General features: G+C 38.4%; 1 protein-coding gene across 2 annotated transcripts in view; it reads right to left on the minus strand.

Annotated features, from left to right (window-relative positions):
* The window catches only part of TMEM135 (transmembrane protein 135), a 172,628-nt gene that overhangs the window by 97,121 nt on the left and 51,597 nt on the right, over positions 1-23,910 (minus strand). The window contains exon 5 of one of the 2 annotated variants that reach the window (XM_027744609.2): positions 4,573-4,638. The exons of the other annotated variant lie outside the window; for it this stretch is intronic. Coding sequence (XP_027600410.1) covers positions 4,573-4,638 — 66 coding nt within the window. The remainder of the gene's footprint in view (positions 1-4,572; positions 4,639-23,910) is intronic. 2 annotated transcript variants of the gene reach the window in all.

Here is a 23,910-nt window from a genome sequence, read left to right on the forward strand (position 1 = left end):
CAAATTAATTCTGTATGTCTGTGGAATAAACAGAAATGCTGCACAAAGGAGCATTTCATATTGCTGTTCCCATTGTTATGTATTAACTTGTAAAAATATAAAATACCCCACGTTTTAAAGATCCTTACTAATTCCCTTGTTTAATTTTTACCTAAAAATGTAATCACATCATTTGTATTTAATATGAATACAAAATCTATAGAAATTACTTTTTACAGATACCTGGGCTAAATTCATAAAACACTGCTCTTCTCATTACTTACATTACAGAAAACACACAGAGTAGAAATTTAATTCTGAAATCATCACATAGCTTTAAACAAAAGCAGAGACATGTCTCCTTTCAACAAAGCCAACTTTCATTCATGAGTATGTACTGCCACAGCAATACATATCATGACATGTATTACACCATAAGGCCATAAGCCATTTTAAGCTAGAAAGTACAATAATTAGCTCTATTTTTATATATATTTATACTTCAAATTTGGTTGACAATGATATTTTTACACCTACAAATGCTCCAAGCCTCATTATCCAAGAGGGCACTGGTTTGGTAACTCCCTTTAAGCTTCACTGCTGCTGTAGCCCCAAGACAAGACACACATGCATGGGTATGCATTTGTTAAATTTTACTCATTCTTCCATAAGGACAACAGAACTGGTAATTCTCAAAGGAATCAGGAATCAGCAGTAGCAAGGAATTCTGTAGATACATGTCCTTAAAAAAATGCCCCAAACATTTTCCAGATGAAAAGTGATTAAGACAGTTCACAAATTCATCAAGATCTTTCAAGGAGTGAGTTAACAGCCAAAGAGATCATGCATGGCTGGTATCAGTTCTGGTTCTCTGGGAATCATGCCTCTACCATTACATCTGTTGTCCATCTCATTCTATGTAATTCACTGTATTTTTTCCATTAACGGTTCCACCCTCTCCTTTATCCCCCTGCTTCTTCTCTGTGTGCATTTGTTTCCCTCATCTGTAGGGACTGAGAACATCAATCCAGTAAGCCAGCGTCCTACTCAGATCTCTCCTTGTTCAGTATCTCCACATGATGTACAAATCTTATATGACACACTGGTTTTGGTACATCATTTCCTCAGTGTAAATAAAACTGGTCATTTCGAGTTAAAATTAGTTTTCTCTCTGGGTGTAGTCATCACCTTAACCTTAGCTTTGTCAAATGTATTCCATCCTGCTACCATGCACCCTGTGACTTCTCACAGCCCAGTGCTGCCAACCCTTATTCCTTACGGTTCTCCCTGGAGGTTCAGCACACATCAGTAGAAGCTCCGGGGGATGCAGAACTGGGAAGCACAGACAACTCCTAAGCAGCTGCAACCTCCTATTCCTCTTCTCACTCTCTTCAGCAGGCAGGCTGCTGCTGCTCTTGTGTCCTCAACACCATCACTGCTGCAACATCAGCCAGTACCTTTAGAGACAGCAGGTCTGTCTGGAAGAGGCTGGACAGTGCGAGGAACTGATGGCAGCAGATCTGAGCCACCTGCACGAATACCAGAAGCAGAAGAAACAGCTGGAGAAGCTCTCTAGGTGGTGTCAGGTCCAGGCTCCCTGAATGCACAGCTCTCAGCTACGCTGATCAGCAGCTCTAAACCTTGTGTCCATAATAAAATGCACCCTAAGACTTCCACACAGAAGGACAGCCATGGGATTTGGTGTGAGCACATCTGCTCACGCAATTTTTGGATCATTTGGGAATCAGCTAGAAGTGCTAACAGAAATGAACAAGGCTCTGCCTCGTGCTCCACACCCAAAACAAAACAACAGACAGAAATAAAGATGAACTACAACATATTTAATTCTTAGAATCAAGTATGCTTTGGGGTTTGATCCCTCCCATGGATGCTACACTTCAGTCAATTCAGGAGCAAGGGAACTGCCGAGAAGATTTTTCAGGAACACCTATGATCTATATCCCACAGTTAAATAATTTTTGGCACTATGTTCCCAATTTTGATAAATACTTTTGGCAGCACAGTTTTCTAAAATCTTAACAGTAATTTTATAAACCACATGCAAAAGTAAAAAAACCAAACATGTACAACCTAATTTTTCAATTTCTTCAAGGATAATAAAGGAAAAACATAAAAATTCTATATGCATAAAAGCTTCATAAGGCACAATGAATGAGGAAATGTTGAAAGGAGGAGAAAAGGGATTTGCCATGGACATTCAATATTATAACTTAGAAATCCAGCTGGTGATGACAACTGGATTATAATGGGCAGTTTTTCATGCATCCTGTTTTGCCTGTAGAAAAGAAACATTTGCACATTAATCCGTTCAGTGGTGCAGACAGAATACTGTCACTTTTTTCATTTATGAATTTCAAACAAACAGATATGATTTTTGCCTTCAAATACTGAACAGTTTCACCCCCTCTCAAATTTTAAATGGTGTTACATTTTTAAGTTATGGTGTGAAAGTTGAACAGTGCATTTGCACATTGGACTGCTGCCTCTGTATTTTGAAATTTCCAATAAACAACTTGTTCTGCTTTGATTTTCACTGCCAAATTCATACTTCTCAAACATAATACAGTCAACTTTCGTTCATATTCAACTTTTTTTCTGGTTCCCTTTCTACTCACACACTGTGCAAACATTCAGTAATTTCCTGAAAAAGCTAAAAAAAAAAATAATTAATATGACTCCTGATGATTATATGTTTCTTCTGGAAAAATTAGTTTCATTTGAATAATGTAATTTCTCATTTTCAGACTAAGGAAATTATAATTACACAATGGAATTTAATGAAAATATCTCCCTTGAGCAAAAACATTTTCCCTTTGCATAAAGCTCGATAAAAATATACAAGAGAAAAAAAGGTATTTTCTTATTTTTCCCCCGGCTTCTTACACAAAAAGTCAGTTCTGGAAAGTGTTTTATCTACAAATTATCTAGCTTAGCTTTAACTGCATTTCCACTGAAGCCCAATGAGTATCTCGTCAATAGGACACTGTACACCAAGATAAAGTTCACCATCATCAAACAGATGCACTTCCTCTCAGTTCCTTTCTTGATAATCATGGTTACATCCTCTCACCACTTACTTATCTTGCTGATTCTCATCTGGTTCTCTCTAGCCCCTGAAGTGGTTTAACTGATAAAAGATCAGAGGGAATATCTGAAGAAAAAAGTAAAAGTTTTTCTGCCACATCAGTGAGCTGAACTGGTTCAACATAAGATATATCAGATACAGAAATTACTAATATCATTCACAACAGAGATCATTATGTCTGCAGTTGTCCTGGTATTTTGCACTGCAAATAGTACAATTAGTTACACTATAAAATAAAACATCATTTGATTTGTCCATTAATTCACACCATTTAGTGAGTAATTACAAGGATGGAGATTCCACAGACTCTTTGGGCAACCTGGTCATGAAAATACAGAAAATTAGGTGCCCTTCACTAAAAAAAAAAAAAAAAAAAAAAAAAAAAAAAAAAAAAAAAAAAAAAAAAAAAAACTAAACAAAGAATTTAGAAGGGCTGCACACATCCGATGAAATCTCAAGAACATCACCAATGCAAAGATATATTACTTTGTTGCAAAACGGAAATTAAGGGAACTTCATCAGCATAAAGAACACTTTACAGCACAGCTGGGATTCCAGGGTCAATCCAAGTCTACGTTCCAGATTGAATGCTGTACCTTCAACAGACAAAGTTATCTAAAAATTTGATCCAATGAGATTACCATGAAAAAACACTCAGGTTTCTATATTTAAAACCCTACACACTGTAGCATCCAGTTGTGGCAATGACCAGATCAGTCCTCATTTCCAGTATCATGACTGATTACAGTATTTTATTTTTCATTATTATTATCTACTTATGTATTATGTTTATTTTTATTATATTTATTATTATTTATATATTTATATAATATTATTTAAATTTTATTTTTTTATTTTTAAAATTGAATTCAACCCAAGCATAAATTGCACCTCCTCATATTGGAGATATTTAATCATCAACGCTCAAAACAATGTTTACCTGATATAAAACCACACAAAGAAGGTAAAAACGGAAACATGCATGAGCAACATAATATTCAGATATATTTATCCTATTTAGAATAATAATGTAATAATATTTTGTATATTATGTGAAGTTACTATTTCTTGAAAGGAACAAAGGATGAAGTAACCTCTCCACAGCTACTCAGTAACAAATACTGACATCATGTGAATTTCTCTAGACTTGATAATCTTTAATAGAGAAAATCCAATGAAAAACAACCCAGCTGAAAGGACATTCTTGTGAGTCACTTCTATCATAAGGCTAAGTTATGATTGAAGCAAAAAGAAAAACAGAATGTTTTTTCAAAAATACTTAATTTCTGGCTGGACAAGATTTAAGTTCCCATTCTCCTTTAAAAAAATACTGTAATGTAGGTATGCAAGTTATATATAGTCCAGCTCTCTTCACTTACATGAAGACAGTACATCTCCCAAGAATTTATAAAGCATTATATTAAGAAAGTATTTTATCACTTATAAATAAAAAAGAAACCAAAAGATACAGATATAATCAGCCTTACTTCTCCATGTCTTAAAGGTGTGATAGCTCCTCTTGCTACTGCCATTCGGAACAATGTTTCTGTGGCCTGCATCAACAAACACACACACAAATTCATTACTGAAAAAACAGACAATGCAGCTCGTGAAGATTTGTTTCAATTCTTATAATATTTTTAAAATTTTCTGCTACCTTCAAGCACCTATTTTACAATTGAATCCCTCAAGTAAGTAATTTAGACCAATCTGCACAGCTTAGGCCAAAGTTTATTGCAAGGTGAGACCTGTATCAAGGATTTCAGTCTCAGCATAAGTAACTGCCGTGGTCCGAAGGGGGGATGGGACCGTGGCACCGCACGGGTCCGGGACACAAAGGTGGGATGCAGGTAGAGTCCTTTATTCACGCATGCACGCTCTTTTATCTGCTCGGGAGGGGAAAGGGCCAGAACATAGGGTGGAGCATGAGACAGACAAGAGGGGGACAAACCAGGATAGGGACACGGGCAAAAGGGGGAGGAGCAGGGGAAACAGGGAGCAGGCAAACTCATGGCAAGCCTGGGCATGTCCAGGCTGTGCACTGTGTAGTATGAATACAATGAAACCACATAATAACAGTAAAGTCCATATAATAACTGTAAGGTCCATATAATAAAATCCTGTCAATTGCTGTATGTTTTTTCTCCTGGAACTGTTCCCATCACAAGTAACCACCTAAACAGTGCACCAACAGTGCACCAACCTCCCCAACGCTGCAGCAGTTCCACAAGACTCTCTTTGCAGGTCAGAGACGCTCAGCCATGGTCTTCCAGAGGCTGTCAGGTAAAAGTGGCCTACTGAGGGAAAAATAGCTATATGGTCTTTCACAACTCATGAAGATAATTTTTAAACTCTCAGTAAAGGTGGTATCACAAAACACAACCCCGTCATGTGCAAATGACAGGGAACAACAACTTTGGGGAAATCTTTAATTAAGTTAATCTTTAATTAGGTTGCATACCTTTCTGTGTTAGTTGGCCCATCCTTTCTTTAATCCAGTGGGAAAATTAGCATGTACTTCTGACATTATAGATTACTGGCTTAATGCAAACTATAATAGGTTCTGTACCACCATTCTTTCTACAATATGGTTGCAAAAAGGCATGAAAAAAATTCACAGGTTACATAAATTCATGGATTGGCACATCAGAGTACCCGTGAACAGATTTGTTTTAAAGACTTGTTTCCATAGCAAACAGTGAAGCCGGTTTCAATTTCAACTGTAACAAAACATGGTTCTAATATCTGGTTCTAATTAAAAAAATACTCCAACATTTAAGGATCTATGTTAAGGAGCAGTTAGCAGGCTGTTTGGAAAAAAAATACCACATTTAGAAAGTTTATAAATAAAAGCAGTTTGCAGTAGCTGATCATCTTTCTAAATAGTGATTTAAAAAATAAGCAGCTCAATGCTTCCATGACTGCAAAACTTGCTGGGTTCCTGCTACACTACCTTAAGACAGCTGTATCTCAACAAATGTAATATCGAAGACATCTCTCGAGATTAATTCCTCAGTCTTCTTAGACACAGATTATGTGGGTTTTACCCTTTTCTAAATAACTTTCTGCAGAAAATAACTTAATAAAAGAGCTTTTAACTACCTTAGGTTCCGCCCACATACCTGTAAATGAATGTGTGCACTCCAGAACACTGGGCTGCAATAGCTATTACTTCATTTACAGCCACGAGGATGCAAGGCAATGCCCCACTGAATTCTGTTTCTCAACCCTTTCTTCTCTGAGAGATGAAGTGAACCCCATACAGCCTTTTGTATTTCCCAAAATCAGCTCCTTTTACCAACATTTTTAGGGATGTTTCAACCAAATTGAGCATTCTGTCAATACAGTTAAGCTGCTTTCTTTTCTTTTGAAAACCACTGGTGTGCATGACTTTCTTTTCAATCTACTTGTAAAAGCTCTTCCTTAATACGCTTGTACTCACATTGTTAATGCCAGATGTCAAAGCCATTTAGAAACAAGGAAACATCACAGCAATAGCAAATGTAGCACCACAGATGTCCTCCTGTGGGCCACCCTTCATGTGCCGAGCATCACTTAGAAGATTAGCACTACAATCACAGCTTCCCACCAAAACTGCATGGGAGGATGAGACCACCTATACCCATTCACGGACTGACAATGACAAGGCCAGAGAAAGAGCTATTGGGGTTTTAAGCAAGCAAAATCCAAGAGGATACTTAAAGAAGTTTATCTTTCAAAGGCATAATGGGCCCAAGCTTACTACTGGTGTAACCTTTAAGGTGAAGGAGGTGGACACTGGTAGAAAATACTTCAAGCTTGCATCCTTTTGACAAAGCAAACTAGATGTGAACAACATGTTGAGATTTAAGTAAGGCAATGTCTTACAGGGAAAAAGAACATGATGGAACTGTTCAGAAAGTTTTTTAACACCTTCACAGGACTATAACATCACACGGACTAAGGATAAAAGTAATCAGCTAGCAAAATTTCGCCAGTCTTTAAATATATGTGTAACACTTTTGTTTCTTCAAAGTTTCTGCACAGCCTTCAATTTCCGTCTTCTTCCTTTCTGCTCTGTAAATGCAGACACAAACAGAATTTTACTGGGGCATGTCCAAAGAAGGGCAATGGAGCTAGGAAAGGGTCTGGAGCACAAGTCTTATGAGGAGCGGATGAGGGAACTGGGGTTGTTTAGCCTGGAGAAAAGGGGGAACCTTATCACTCTCTACAAAAATCTGAAAGGAGGCTGTAGTGAGGCAGAGATCAGTCTCTTCTTCCAAATAACAAGCGATAGGACAAGAAGAAATGGTCTCAAGTTGCAGTAGGGGAGTTTAGATTGGATATTACGAAAAATTTCTTCCTGCAAAGGGTTGTCAACCACTGGAACAGGCTGTCCTGAAAAGTGTTTGGGTCATCATACCTGGGGGTAATTAAAAGATGTATGGATGTGCCACTTGGGGGCATGGTTTAGTGATGGACTTGGCAGTGCTGGGTTAAAGGTTGGACTCAATGAACTTAAAGGTTTTTTCCAACCTAAAGAATTCTATGATTCTATCTGGTCCTGCTCAGGTTCCCTTGGACTCAGGTTGCCTAGGCCTGTTTTCAATGTCTCTAAGGTTGAAGGTCCCACAACCTCTCTGACCAACCTGTTTCAGTATTTCACATCAACACTTTCAGTGACAAGTCCATTAAAAAAAAAATGCAACTGTGCTTCCCAAAGAAGCATAGCCCAATTTCTCAAATTCTCTACAAGTGATGGAAATGCTTTCGACCAGTCAAGTGAAAGGCCACCCTGCAGTTTTCTAGTTGTGACAAGCCAAGACACAAGGAAATGAAAAAACACAGAGCATCCTGCTGGCATTCAAGCTGCACATGTTGGATGTGGAGGAATAAGCATAGGTGTGGAGAAACTTAAAATACAAATGTACAATTTCTTTTTTTTAAATGTTAAAGACAAACTCCATCATCCTTAATGCTCCATAAAGAATAGAGGGAAAAAAAGCTGCATGAATGAAGAATCCCACATCATCAATGAAAAAATAACAATATGCTTCCATACCTCATATACTTTCTGAAATTCTGTATGTGATAATATCTTGCTGAGAGTAAGAGGATCCCTACAGGACATCAAATCTACTTTGACTAAAAATCTAGGTTATTGAACACATCTTGCCTGGTCTATTCTTGATATCTAATTTCAAATCTACCAGAGTTATTAGTATAATAATAGTCAATATTCATGCTGTATAATAGTCGCATACGACTTATTCCAATACTGATTAAGTTTAAATCCCTCGAACACAAATGTCTTAAGAAATTTAAATAATGCACTAAAGGTACTAAGTATATTGAACCGGGAAGTTTATTTCATTGTAGTAAATCTGATAAAGATATTCAGAGTACTGCTGACACAAATCAAGCCAGGAAAAGCTGTCCATTTAAGAAATAATAATATTTTCTCAAAGACACTGCTGACTAGAAATGTAGCTCATTTTTAACTACTTCTGCACCAAATATTACATTATAATCAGATTATTTAGGAAGCTGTAAAAATTTGAGATTTATTTGCATTGAGTTCACTGTGAATAAGCCTGAAATAAGAATCATTACAGGCTTAGGCAATGACTTCAGATACTTCTACTCAGCGATGGGAGTGAGAAAGCAAATTATGAACACATAGTTTTAGTGATCTCAGTGTGAAATAAATGTGCTGCCAAGCTGATTGTTACTGAATCCTAAAATTGTTCTTCATTATAAAGAATGTACAGTGCATTACATTATGTGAGAGGTGAAATGGCAGCCTAATGTTATCTGACTGCTTTGTAACATCATGCAAGCTCTAATGTAATCTCCAGACAAAGATGACCAACTTTTCCCACTCCAAAAATAGAAGCTGCCTCTGATCGAATTCCTTGCAAGTGGGTTTAAAAAATATATTTTAAAAAAGAGAGAAATCACTTGTACACAGAACTAAAGTGGGAAATAATTGTGCATTATTGATGGAAATGGTAGGAAAAACAGAAAAAACCCAGTACTTTAGATTCCAGATGTTTCTAATTTTCTAGGTATTCATGAAAATAAAATGGTCTTATAATAATTTATCAAAATAGTTACTGTTTTACCAAACTTAAAACTGCAAATGCAAGCAGTGGAGGAGATTGTTCATGGAAATTCATGAATTTAGAAAAGCATGCTGTTTAATCACCTGACAACTTTTGGCATCTACTTCTAATTGTGCATTAAAAAAACCAAAACAGAAAACAAAACTATTTCATTAAAATGAAAATGGTGCAAATTGTTTATAAGAACAAAAATGGATGGAATACCACAGAAGACATTTTTTCCACCATGAGGTTTGCTGGTCTTGGACACAATAGCTAACTGACAGCTCTGGCCTGTAAAATGTGTGCTTCTTCATGAAAAGCAAATTACATTATAAAAAGGCTTTTGACAGATGATCCAAAATCATCAATAACATCTTTCAAATTGATTACGTATGAACTATCGTTATAGCCCATATTAGCTCACCATCACACAACTCTTGAAAGTAGAATGAGTGAAATTCAGAATGGTGAGATTCAGAAGCAACAACAAATAGGAAAATGCAGAGAGGTTTCTGAATTTTTTTCTCCTGAATTCTGTACGCAAAATGTCAAGTGTAAGGGAACATTACTCCAGATGACAGATTTAACTTAACTGAGAAGTTTAATTATTGTTACAACTTTTGATGAAATTACTACAATACCAATACAGAATGTGCTCCCATCCTATATATTTTATAGATTTAAAATATTTTTAAGATATGTTAAAATACAATACTGAAGCTGAATTGAAGCTTTTAAAGAGACAGATATTTAAGTTCCTACTTTCTGAAAAACCATAAAAAATTCAACTCATTCCACCTTACAGATGTGAATTTCACGTACCTCCATCTTCTACTTTTTAAAAGGAGTCTGAATGTGTCCATCTTCATCACTGAACTGTTGAAACCTTACTTGTACAATGAGTAGATCAGCACATATTTGACTTCTGCGAGACACAAGTCCTTTCCAGACACCCATTAACAGATCAAATACTTTCTTACCTTTACCTTCTACAAAAGCAACTTAATCATGAACTCTCTAAAGACTAGGCAATTTAAACCCCATGATAAAGCATATTTTGCAGAGTTCATTAAAGCCTTGTATCTGTTTTCTGAAATTTCTCTAATTTTTTCCCAAATTCAGCTTTCAGAACACCCAGAGAAAACATTGCACCAAACACCCACCTCTGCGTTCCGTAATACTTGATCTCCCTTTCCTCTGGTTACTTCCACAACATTTGTAAAAACAAAGCACACACCTGGCTGTGTATCTTACACAGTTGAAACACTATATGAAAACTGTTCTTCTTTCTCAAATGATAAACGACTGTTGATTCCCTAACTAGATGTTTGGGGATTAGCAAAACTCATCACTAATACAGTATAAATAAACCAGTATTAAAACTAACAAGACTAATAGCACAGTAACTCTTTTTGACTTAAGTCTTGCTCCTTCCTGAGAACATCTGTATATTTGTCATGTAAACATAGGCTCAAATTTACAAACAGTTCAGGGCAACTTCTATTACACTTACAAATTCCATTTGTGCTCATCCTGCACTTTCAGGGTTAATAAACTCCCTTACGAACTAATTTACCTCTACCCTCTACACAACTAAACTACCCTGATCTTCCTCCCTGATGCAGTTCTGCTCGGGAACCTCAGCCTCTCCTTAAAAGGGCTTTATAATTTAAAGTTGCAGAACACACGCTCAACAAATGAACCAAGCATAAAAATAATCACGCAATGTGTGCTGCTAAGAGGGTGAAATGAAAGCATTTGTATTTATTTATCTTAGTTTGAACTCAGTCGTCTGCAGTTGTGGTATATGTAACATTTTCCAAGATTATGATTTTTTTTTTTCTTCTCCTGACTTCTTCTCTACCTATTTTTCTCCCTTTCCTTCCTCCCACCCCCCCACCCAAAAAATGCTTGGTATTTATACTGGGATTCCTGGTCCCAGGCTGTAACTGACTTTCACCTTTCTCTAGTTTTCTCTGCACAAAGGATTGAACAGTTCAACACTGCAATTAACTACATAACAGAAAGCCAGAAAAAAAAAAAAATTAAATCCAGCAGTATAATGCTCATGAACTGAATTACCCACAAACCAGGCCAGCAGCCAGCATGGGAAACTGGAGAAATAGGTCATTTAATCTCCTCTGCCTCAACAGAAATGCCAGAGAAAGGAGGTCCAAGCAAGCCTGCCCTGCCACCATCACAGAGCAGAGGTTTCTGCATCGGAGAAATGATCCACTGAAGCCAGCTAAAACCTTCATTCTTTCCAATCACACAGCAGAAGGACAGCAAACAGCTGCAAGCCAGCCTGCAGAAAGCACATGACAATTGTCAAACATGGTTTTGATTAGTAATGCTGCCAGATAGAATAAAAGATAGTGGCCAAAAGACCACTCTGGCCAAACAGGAATATACAAGCACACTTGCATGTAGTCAGTGCCCCTCATGATTTGGGGTCAGTGAAATCTTCAGATTTTCAGCTCTAAAATGGTTAGAAGGAGCATATGCACCTATCATGCATCACCTCCCTCTATCCCATTTGAAACTGATCCACAGGGAACTTTGCTGCTGCCTGGTCAGAGGCTGCTGGAAAAACAATGTGCAGAAACAACAGGTCTAATCAGGTTTGATGCAGCCACTAAGTTTCAGGATAAAAGGGTAACACTGCCCTGAGCTCAGAACCATAATGAACTCCAACACTATACTGAATAGTTTGGGTTGGATAGGACCTTTAAAGAAGTCCAAATCCCCTGACATAGGCAAGGATACCTCCCACTGAACCAGGTTGCTCAAAGCCCCGTCCAACCTATCCTTAAAGACTTCCACAGGATGGGGCAGACACATCTTCTGTGGACAACCTGTTTCAGTGCTTCACCACCCTCACAGCAAAGAACTTCTCCCTAACATCTAATCTAAACCTGCCCTCTGTTGGTTTAAAACCACTGACCCTTGTCGTAGCACCACAGACACATTGAAAATGTTTGTCCCCACGTTTCTCATAAGTCTACCTCAAGTACTAAGAGGCCACAGTGAGGTCTCCCTGAAGCCTCTTCTCCAGGCTGAACAACCCCAACTCTCCTAGCCTGTCTTCACTGGAGGAGTGCTCCAGCCCTCTCCTCATCTTTGTGGACTCTGTCCAACAGGCCCATGTCCTTCTTATGTTGGCAGCCCCAGAGTTGGATGCAGCACTCCAAGTGGGGCCTCACCAGAGTGAAGCAGAAGGGAAGAATCACCTTCCTCGACCTGCTGGTCACAGTGCCTTTGATGCAGCCCAGGACACAGTTGCCTTTCTGTGCTGCAAGTGCACATTGCCAGGTCATGTCCAGCAACATTTCCAAGTCCTTCTCCTCAGGGCTGCTCTCAATTCATTCTCCACCCAGCCTCTATTTGTGCTTGGGATTGCCACGACCTGGGTGCAGGACCTTGCATTTGGCCTTGTTGATCATCCTACAGTTATTACTACATCTTTGCTTGCCCCTTCATTTTGACTCCTTGCTGTGACTTTATAGCACCTAGCCCTCGTGGTTTGAAAAGCATTGGTGAAAGGAAGCAAACAGACAAGAAGACAGGGTGTATGACACAGCAATGAGCACCAGGATGTTCCTGTGGAATTCATTCCTAAGTTATCATAAAGAAGTGAAGTCAAACTCTTTTGCAACACAAGTAAAAGCAGACTGAGGTGAGCTTTCATGGTCCACCTGTAGCTCCTCAGTGAGTTATTGGGACAACAAAGAGCAAAAACAAAAGATCCCTGATCCCTATTCTCCACTCTAATCCCTGAAGAACAGCAGATTTAAACACCAGCAAGCTATTGCAGCAGCCTTGGGTCTTGTAACATAGACATTCGCTCTGACCAGTAAATTAATGAGAGCCGCATATTTAGACAGCTTTATTCCATATTATCCAAGCACATGTTCTTGAATTCCAGACTAATTTAAATAGTCATTTACAATTCCTTTATCTGCCTTCATTGACTAGAGTTTCTTGTTAGCATGAACTCTGAGCAGGTTCAATTCAGTACATTCCCTACAAGCTTTACAAGATTTACATTCAATATGTTTCACAACCACAGTCCTTTTTCTTTAGGGGATTACCTCACCTTTTACATTTCCCACTGGTAGCAATTTTAAGTAGTAGTTCTCAGTATTTGCAAATCGAACAAAAATTTCTTTGTCTCAATAGGTTTGTTACCATGTATTGTAATTTACCCACTACGCTATGAGTTAAACTAATACAAAACTAATCTAAAAAACATTTTCAAACTGGCGATTTATCATGACCGCAGTGTAAACAGTACTATAAATTACACTGACTTTGAAAGAGACACTCAATTCACTTCCCAACGTTATTGTTTAAACGTGTGTATGTCACACAATCTTTCTGAACTAATTAGGAGCAGAATACACAGGTTAATGCTACTTAATTTTTGGTGCAGCTTATAAAGATGCCTCCCTACTCTGCCTAGAAAAGTTTTACTGATATTAGACAATAGCTAAATTGCTTTTGATGAAGAATACGTCTGTTCTAGTCATGGCCTAAGAAAATATGAATTGTGATTTTATTTATCACATGCTGTTATCCATAAAATAATTAAATAAATCAGATGCTGATTTCAACTGATTAAAACCACTCAACACAAAATAATCAGCAAGAAAACTCAGAAAGTCATATATTATATGAGGAACGGTAATTAGTTACCAACATCATGTAGCACTCTCAAGTTTTTTTTTTTAAGCAACTTTTTTTTTTCTTTTAAGGAGAGCTAAAAGTCTCAGAGCTTAGAACAGTATTTTGAGAACTGGCGGAAGCACTGCTCTCAAGAAAGCCGTTCTTATTTTGGCCATGAGGAACTAACAGAAACTCTCACTTGCAGGCTGCATAATACTCAGTTCTCAAGTGAAGCCATTTCAAATAATGAGCAAGATTTCTTCTTCCCAAGCATCTTTCTTCAAAACTGACACAACAGTACCTCCAGGTCTGAGAATCGCCTTCTCTGCCAAGCAGTGCAGGGCCCATAGCAAAGCATGCATTCATGGTGTTTTCTCTTTTCAAGAAAGGCAGGAAGCTTTTATCACAAGACCAATCTCAGGAGGAAGCCACTTCTTCTTCACATACAATATCGGAAGGGCTACATCTGTTCTCAACACTAAGGCTGTTGACAGAAGCCATGGTGCAATTGTACTCCACAAGTCCTGCTTTTTAATAAATCAAGGGTTTGAGGTAACACCCACCCACAATCATTAAAGCATTATGCACAAATACAATAGCAAAAAGTAGTAAAATTTGTCAAATCTGCTCAAACAAAAGGTATGAGAATTCATGACCTCTAATTTTGCAGCTAAACAATTCTATATTTCAAAAAATGCAGGATTTATCAATGTACAGAATAAGTCTAAAACACTTCACTTTTGTCTCTCTGTCATGCCAGGAGCTGGATACTCCTCTTTCCTGCTCTTGAACATTTTCCATGACGGGAAGATAGCTGGCCTGACTCTGCAACAGATGAATTACTACAGCCAGCCCAGTCACAAGACAAGAGGACAAACACCAAATGTCAAAGCAGAAGAAAGCACCTTTAGGAAGGCTAAACTAGTAAAATGCCCCTAAAAATCAAGATATCAGCTAGACTCGGACTCAAGCCACCTGAGATGAATCTGGCTACAGTCTCTGTGTCCTGAAACACATTAGATCCAAAGACATTTTCAGTCGGAACTGCTCGACAACATTGCAATCTCCAAAATTACTGTAGTGAATTGACTTCAACACTATGAAAAATTCTTGTCTGGTGTACAACGATCTGGTAATTACTGCCAACTAGCTTTGTCATCCTAACAATAACTGGGCATGGTTTTACATGGGAAAAAAAGTGTAAGCCTACTCTAACGCAAGAAGTATGGGACTTGATTTCTACTCTCATGTGTTGGTGGTCTCAGGGGATATAAGACTTTCATCAAAATTTGGATAGTTGCTATAGACAACAGTAAAAGAAGGAAATAAAGCCACGTGACAATCAATGCGAGGTCTGTAAAACCCTGCTTCACTTTCTCTAAAATTTGGAAGGCAAATCAAGAGGAACAACAATTAGATTATTGGTAAAACAAGCAGAGCTCACAAAGCAGTGACGGATTCTAGCTTTTGTTCTTATCTGACACGAGGTAAGACAACTGAAATATAGAGGATTTTTCTGTAAATAGGCAGTGTGGTCTTCTTTCCCAACAGTGGGAGATCCTCAATTAAGAGATCCTAAAAATCTACTCCTGATGGTACTACCATGGCAATTCCTCCTCCAAAAGAGAAATAATACTTTTCACTTATCTCCCAAAGTCATGAAGAATATTGACTTAGCTATTTCCATCCACTGCCTTGAGAACATACAGACCTACTAAAATTCCATTATGCTAAAAAAACATAAGCCAACAAATTTGGAAGGAGTGAGGGGCAAATGTCTCAGCTTTCTAACACTGAATCCCACCAAGTTATTGAATACTTTTTGAACTCCATCCAAATAAATAATTCTACGATTCTACTTCTTATGCAAAAAATGGTTATCATATTTGCCACTTATAGTTGACTGATGAGGATAAATTTAAGAGTCTGTGAAGTATTTACAGACTACAGCTGAGGAGCATCAGACAAAAGCCAATGGAGGAATTGATAACCTGCATTTCAGAGAAGTTTTGAGCACACCAATGGTTACAGTTATGAAGCTGAGTAGATAGATGCTAATCTGCATGACATCTTCAATCATTTATTGGGAACAAGCAACGTTCCCAAGGAAAAGCCAGTGACCGCACAGTTAAAGACCACTGGTTCAGATGACACAGGAGGTACTACTAGTAAATCACTGCTAGATTTACGAAATCCAGAAACTGCAGCACGGTTCTAAGATACTGTGGTAGGAAAAAAGTGGTTTTCCTCCTGGAGTTAAAAAAAATGGTAACCCCCAAGGGGGTGGTGTCTTGATGTTGACCCAATCAGCACCCCTGCAAAATTTAAGCATATCACACCAGACCAGAAAAGAAAGATGATGATGTAGCTGGAGGAGAGTAGTCATGTTCTGAGACCACCAGGAGTCAGAGGGGCTAGGAGCCCTGCTGGGGGGCCAAGGCCCACCAGCCTTTAGCTGGGGGCTGCAGAAACTTAGAAACAGTGTTAAACTGGACCAAGTACTGTAACTAAGAGCTGGGGGAAGTTTCCTTGCTGTGAGTGGACAGCCAGAGATACTGAAAGCAGCGGTGGAGCAGCACTGAGCAGAGAACTGTGGCAGAAAGCCAAGAAGAAACAAGCAGTAAAGACGGCATGCAGCTAAACAGAGAGACACAGAAATGTCTGATGGAGAGAGAGAGAGGACTAAGCTCAACAGAGACAGTTTTGGGGTAAGAACTGAATCAGATTTCCCCAAAACCCCTGTGAGACCCCTCCTAGGAGGAGGGGGTGGACTCCTACGTGATGGAAGTCCTAAAATGCAGCATGTAGCAGAGAGAGAGGAGCTAAGAGCTCAGAGACTTCCTGGAAGCTGGACCGGGATGGCCAGACAGAATGCGGGGGAAATGGCCTTGCCTCCCCGCTGCTGCTGCCAGGCTGGCAGCTGAGACAGAGCACAGGAGCTCTGATAGAACGCTTGGGGCAAAAGACTAAACTGAAAGCTGCCCTAAATGTTCTGACTCAGGGGGAAGTTAAATCCCCTGAGGAAGGGACTGTCACGAAGACCTCTGCACTTTGTGATATGACATGGTGAGGCGAGCCTTGTCCCTGCTTCGCAGCCTACGGGAGAGAAACCTTCGCTTGGAGTCGAAGGGCCAAGAGGGGTGAGAGGAGACCCCTTGTTCATAATGGAAAAAGATCCAGCTACAATTCCAGCTACGACTGCTGTATTGAAGAAGAGAGACACTGCTGCCCTGAATGTGGAAAGGATCTTTCCTTCTTCCCTTCTGGACTTTTATTGGAGGGAAAAGAGATTTGATCCAATGTAAATACTGCTTTATCATAGGAGAGATAGTTAGGATTGTGTATATAATGTATTATAATATTTATTTGCGTAATAATTGTAATATAATCCCCTTCCCCCCATACTGAGTCTTGTGTCTGGAAAACCCCTCTCACACTGGGGTGTGAGGACTCGGAAATTGGATTTCTGGGGGTCTCAAACCACGACAGCTACTTCGAGTGACACAGAGCTATATCACAATAATGGGAAAGCAGGGAAGGTAATGAGGACATGGCTTAAACTTTAGTTCAAATATAAGCCCAAAGTCTCGCAACCCACCTCCAGGGCAGACAAACCACAGAATCCCTTTACCAGACCAATTTATTCACCTTACATTTACCTATTCTCCTTACGTTAAACATGTAAGGTACCTAAAAAAACTATCTGGGTTTTAAGATTTACAGCAAACATTTTAATCAAGTATAAAATAATAAGAAAGAGGATCTTTGACCAAGAACAAAATGTACAGTTATTCCTGGCAAAGTTAAAAGTTACCAAATACATGTAGTGGGTTTGTTACATAAACTGCAGTGGACTGCATGGATAGGCATGTTCCTTTGAACATCCTGTACGTTAGAACAGCCAAATAATAGCTCGTATTTCTTGGGGAAAAAGTATATAAATTACAACAAGTACACAGTTACAGAATGAACTGTATAAGGAATGTAGCAATACTAAAAACAATTTAGAAACTGCAGCAGACAATCAGCTGAGCCTAAAACATGCTGTTCTCCCCATCAAATGAGCAAATTAATCCTCATAAGTGCAGAACCATCAAACGAGCACATAAATCAGACTGTTTCATCTGGGCTCACTTTTTAGAAAGCTTTCAAAACATGGCTGAAGAAAGGATGTCTCTGTTTTGCAAATGTAAGAGCAGTTAACAAGTTAAATATCATATATGAGGCCAGGCCTTCACTACAAGCTTTCCCCTCTAATCTATCAGATGTTTAAAGTCTCCCCTCTTCATTGACAGAATGTACAGAAAAAAAGCCTGAAAAAGCCTGGTGCTGGAACTGCTAAAACAGATGGGCTTCACTGGCATTTAAAGAGTTGCATAATCAAAACATCAGAAAAATTGTCAGCATGAATTGTCAACAGTAAGATGCTCCATTGAGGCAGCTGTGTTACAGGCTTTACGCTAACACAACTGTCTATATGAGAACACTTTCTGGTAGCAGAAAGAAAGAAGGATGAATTGCCATTTTACAAAACCCTACAAATAAAACAGCCTCTACTAAAGCAGTGACGTTTGGATTTGTTGTTTCAAACACTGGTCTTACCAAAGGAAGCAGCCAACTCTCATCTGTGTTAAGTCTGGGTATAAAGGCACAGTAGCTGTTTAAAAATAAGTTACCAACCAGAAGTGTCCAAAAAAGGCTAATGGGAAAGGTTTGTCATCAAGCTGGGAGAGGGCTGTCATCAAACTAGCCAGTAATTCATAATGGCTAGTAGAGACTGCAAGTAAATCCTATTCCAAAAATTGATCCACAATCCTCATAACTAAGAAAGACTCTCTGTGGCAGGAGTCAGAATAATTTAAAATAAAACATAAAATGTCACCTCCTTTTTTGGGAGGGGAGTGTGCGTGTGCAGAAAGGGCTGAAGGGTCTTTTTCAATTTCTTCCTATGCACCAAGGTTTCATTTCCAGAATATACTACAGATGGGAGGCAGAGCAACACATGGTCGTAAACAACCAGACCCCATTACAGCTTCCAAAATGCAAGTGCCACAGAAACATGGAGAAGTGACTCGGGATTAGGCTTCAGAAGTTGCTGGAGTCTCTGTGGCTGGCACCCACAGAGCCAGAAACGCAGAATGAATGGACCCCTCAGTGGTTTATAGTAATTAGGCACATTTCTGAAACTGGCGCTGCAATTGCTTCGTCCGCACTAATTGAGCACAATGCAAATCACTGCTCTGAAATGCCAAATGGCACATTTAACAACCTTATAAAGGAGCCAGGAATACAGATTCCTTTTTTTTCTTTATTAAAGAAAAAAAAGCACTGGTCCAACTTTTCACTGCACAATACAGAAAGCTGGAAAGTGTCCAAAATTGCTCTGTAAGTGTTGTTTTATTAGCCTGAGACTGTTAATAAATTTATTGTAAATGAACTTATACTTGCTTCGGTGAATATAAAGAAAGAATTGTATCACTCTTCTTACAGTGTTTGCAATTTACTCTAGTTCTTCACTTTTTTATCCTAGTTACAATGTTTCCTATACTAGTTTATCTTAGCAACTGACATTTATTTGATCCATAAATTACCCTAATGCAGTTTAGCGCTCCTTCATAAATTTTACAAACACAAACACTTACAGAACTTAGACTTGTATTAATTAAAGCCATGCCTACACAAATCTAACATTTCCTTTTAACGTTTTTACTTACTGCTAATTCTGGAAAACGTGAAGAAGGACGAAGGCTTTCTCTTCCCTTTCACCAGGTGTGGTTTTAAAGTTTAAATATACATATAAATGTGGGGGTTTGTATGTGTATCTTATTACCAGTGTGTCACAGCCAATAACAGATAATCTCTGAGAGGAAAAAGACTGTCTTCCAAGAACTTGGCATACTGAGCTACAAATTAGATCCTTTCATTAAGAGAAACTTAATTAATTCTTAGCAATTTCCACTTTTAACTCTACCACTGCAAGACTATCATTACTTGTTAGAAACACCTCTAGCTATTTCTAACCCTAGATGTTTAAAGTCTTTAAAGAGTAAAACTTGAGACCTGTAAAAGAAGTTTAGGAAATTTGAAAAAAGGCTTGTTTCTTATAGGAACAAGGAAGGTTTGAGGTACATATTGATAGACAGGTACAGTAAATACTAAGGTAATTTTGGTTTTGTAATGCTTTTTCTGCCCAAGTTTAGTTTTAAAAGGGGAAAAAAAAGCTATTGTTATACAACACCAGCATATGAATATTCAATAAATATATTGTATAAGTAGTCAATAAATACATCAATAGCAGTAGACTACACAACAGTACAAGAAGATACATATGACATATATATGGCAACGTGTCATATGCACTTAAGATGCTACTTAGACATACTTGTCTCCTATTTGCAAATATTTTAAAATGTGCTATACTTTCTGCAGAAAATACATCGTACCAATTCACAAGCAGAACAACTTGAGGTGCTGCGCACCCTGCCATGGGCTCCTGCCTCCCTCAGACCAAGCCCCTGGGCTCCTGGCACACGTAACTTGAGGTGAGCAGCAAAACAATTCCATCACTGACCTGTACCCAAGATCTCACAGAATGTCTACAACCACAAAATAACTGAGGGACTGCCCTGTGTAAGGCAGATATCCACTAGGGCATGAAACTCCAGGTTTTGTGCTTTAGCCTGCTGTGGTCACGCACTCACCACAAGAGCAGGGACAGGTCTGCCTGCCCACAGCATTGCACACACCCCAATCCCATCTCAAACAGCAGGAAGTATTGCTCCCAGGCACACATAAACTCTACACAGGCATTTAATCCAACATGACATATTTGTGAACAATTTAAGCTAACACAGCAGCACTTATGCCACAGTAAAACCTTAGAGATACGATAAATAACTTACAAGAGCAGTGCAGTCACCACCAGTGTTTGTTTTCTCAGTGATCTTTATTAAACCAAATCACTGGGATTAAAGCTACTACAACAAAAACTGGAGACAGACATGAGTGGGTTGACAACTTTTCTGTTTGTTTAAGCCACCTTACTGAGAAGACTTGAGTTAAATATGACCAGAAATAAATTTGTCATAATACAATTTCAATTCTCAAATATCTGGAACCAATTAACTTTGGGAAAGTTTCAAAAGGGCCACCCAGTAATAAACACAAAATAATTTGTGTCTGCTGTCTTGTTTGTGATAATTTTTTTTACTGCTACCTCAGTTTCAGATGTCAGAGTAATGACTTCCATATTCCGATAAAAATGTGAATTGAATCCATATGGAAAAGATGCTCAAACTCATAAGAGTCAAAAAAACTCCCTTATTTCTAACTTCTTATACAGTGAAGTTTGTAAAGCCTAACATTTTGACCACTCTCAATTAAAATCAGGAAAATTTTAATACTATTGCCAAAGAATCAGATGTGTCATGGGAAGACGTATCTATTACTTCAGGGAAACATTAATGTAATCTATTTTACTTAAAAGTCTCCAGCAAAAATTACCATTTAACCCTTTGAAAGATGTAGCAGCCCTAATTGCCCAAATTATTTCATTTCCTGTTATAATTATTTTGGAAATACACATCATTATGCCTAAATAATCTTTTACACTTTCAGATAATCGTATTTACGGTTCTCTAAAATCATCCAGTATTTCTTTATATTTCTTTTTAAAAAATATTATCCCTGCGTATATTTTCTATCACAATTAAAGAGGCCAAGTGCTTTTAAACTAGCAAGGAGGGAAAGGGAAGAGATCTGCATTATCTGACAAGGTAAAGCAAAACTACAGGACCAGTGTTACAGAAGTCTTACTAATCACCCCATTAAAAGCTCCCCCATCTCCAACCACTGGAATAGAGACTCCCACACTTGTCAGAGACACACAACCTCAACCGAACAGAGCACTTTCCCGATGTGTGTACATTAACAAAGGTAAGGTAAGGTAAGGTAAGGTAAGCTACATCCCCCCCGAGCATGCACCATAAATGGGTGCTAACAACAAACATGAACTGTGTGTCCAGGGACTACACCAAATGTGCTCTAAAGTACCAAATGGTTTCCCTGCCGTTTTCTGTTAGTGCCTGTTTTGCCTATTTGTTTTACATAAGGTAAGAAGAATTAAGAATTAAGCACGGAGAAAACCCTGCTTATGTACACTCAATTAATTATTCCATGCACAGCTACAATAACAAAAAACAAATACACAGGTAAGAGCCTACACAGCAAGAGGCAGTGGAAATGGAGCTATGTGCTTCAGCAAGCTCTCTCTGGGGGTCCAGCGGGTCACCCAGCTAACTGCGGGAGTCGTTCCTCAACTTACACACATCACAAAATGCCTTCCTGCTGTTGGAGCTGAACTGGCCCGAGGTACAAGACTCACCTCTCCAGATGTAGATGTATAAAGTCTTTGAACTCACGCTCCGCAAGCGGAAGGAGAAATACCTGCATTAAGTCCCAGAGCACAAAAATGGCCACACCAGAAGAGGTCCACAACTCACCTCACTCAATGCTTTCAAAAACCAGCAGTAAAAATGCCTCAAAAATACCTTTCCTGCTATACACTGCAGCAAACTCCAGGGCGGAGCTGCTAGAACAAGATGAGATCTCCACATTTAATTGCCCTAATGAATTATTTCTTCCACAATTTCTCTTGCTACTCACAAGAAAGCTTTTGGCACTCCCAATGTACAGCATAGCTTTGTACTTTCTCTACTTCTATTACACTTTAAAGAGGACCAGAACTGCAGACAGCAGTAAATCTGTCAGCACACTCTTGATTTATATAGTGACATGATAATGATTTTTCAGTTTTATCCTCTACTCCTTTCCCAGTCATCCTCAATATTAAATTGAAGGGGGTAACGGAAGTGGGAGGTGTTTAATAGCTACAAAATGTTGAACTGACATTTTCCTCATATTTTCAACTTCCTGTCTCTCCAAGTGACAATTCATATTCCAACACTGTATATATAAAAAAGGAGTTTTCTCCCCACATGCACTGCATTACTGCCATTTCATCAATGTAACGGTATTCATGAGGCTTCTGCAAGCTCCAGTACCAGATCCCATTTTTACAATCTTGGACAAACTACAAATAGCAAAAAATCTGTCTTCTCAGTTTCCTTTTTCACAGTGTTTATGACATGGACAATCAGTACTTTACCCCATTACCTACTGTTTTGCCATAATTGCATGATCTTCAATTTTGCAGTGCCAACCTGAAATTCTGTGGCTGAATTCAAAGAAGTAAAAATGGAGTTAGTGAACGTGGTTCCATGAAAATTAACAATATGAAAAAAATTTTAAAAATACCAGATTCTGTGCTTCTAATTTCAGTATAAAGATCTATATACAATTTCCCTGTATTTGTTTTTTTTTCCTGCAGAACAGGAATATTATATCAATTCTTTTACCAACCAATCTTGGTATTCTTTTTGTGAATTATTTCCCTTTTTCTGACCAATCTGTTTTTCCAGTTTTCTTCTGAAGACACATCTTACGAGTCTAAGTTTTTCAGATTGCTATACAAGAGCAAAATCTATCCATATTTAAAATTCCTAAATGTTTTTTAAATAAAACCCCCAAGTTTTTGAGATAAGCACACAAAGTACAATACACGTTACCCTTTTTTTCTTATTCTTAAGTTTTCTTCCTTAGCCATTACATAATACATCACAAAATTCATGGACTTCTCTTTCTGCTTGTTTTTGCTTCTCTATCACCTATGCCATTGCTTACCAATCTTGTAACAAAAGGGGGGCAACTACCAGCTTTGCTCAGTGACAATATGTACAGAACAGCAACTCACCTTCACTCCTTATAGCCTCACCACTCCCAGCACTGTCCACAATTTCAGAATGCATTTGCATCGGTTGCCTCTTTCTGGGAGTCATGAGTGGTTGCACACAATAAAGTTGCTATTTAAGACTTGAACACTGATCTCAAGGATCATCATATGTGATTTACCTAAACATTCATCAATCTAATCTCAATAGCTAGGCTAAAAATATTTCATGAGAAAAGTGGCACAGGGGCTGTCAGAGTTATTGTGTTTTAGTGAGATGAATTTCC

Source organism: Pipra filicauda, unplaced genomic scaffold, assembly GCF_003945595.2.
Source record: "Pipra filicauda isolate LSUMZ 115617 unplaced genomic scaffold, ASM394559v2 scaffold141_size4267151_pilon, whole genome shotgun sequence".
Lineage (NCBI taxonomy): Eukaryota > Metazoa > Chordata > Aves > Passeriformes > Pipridae > Pipra > Pipra filicauda.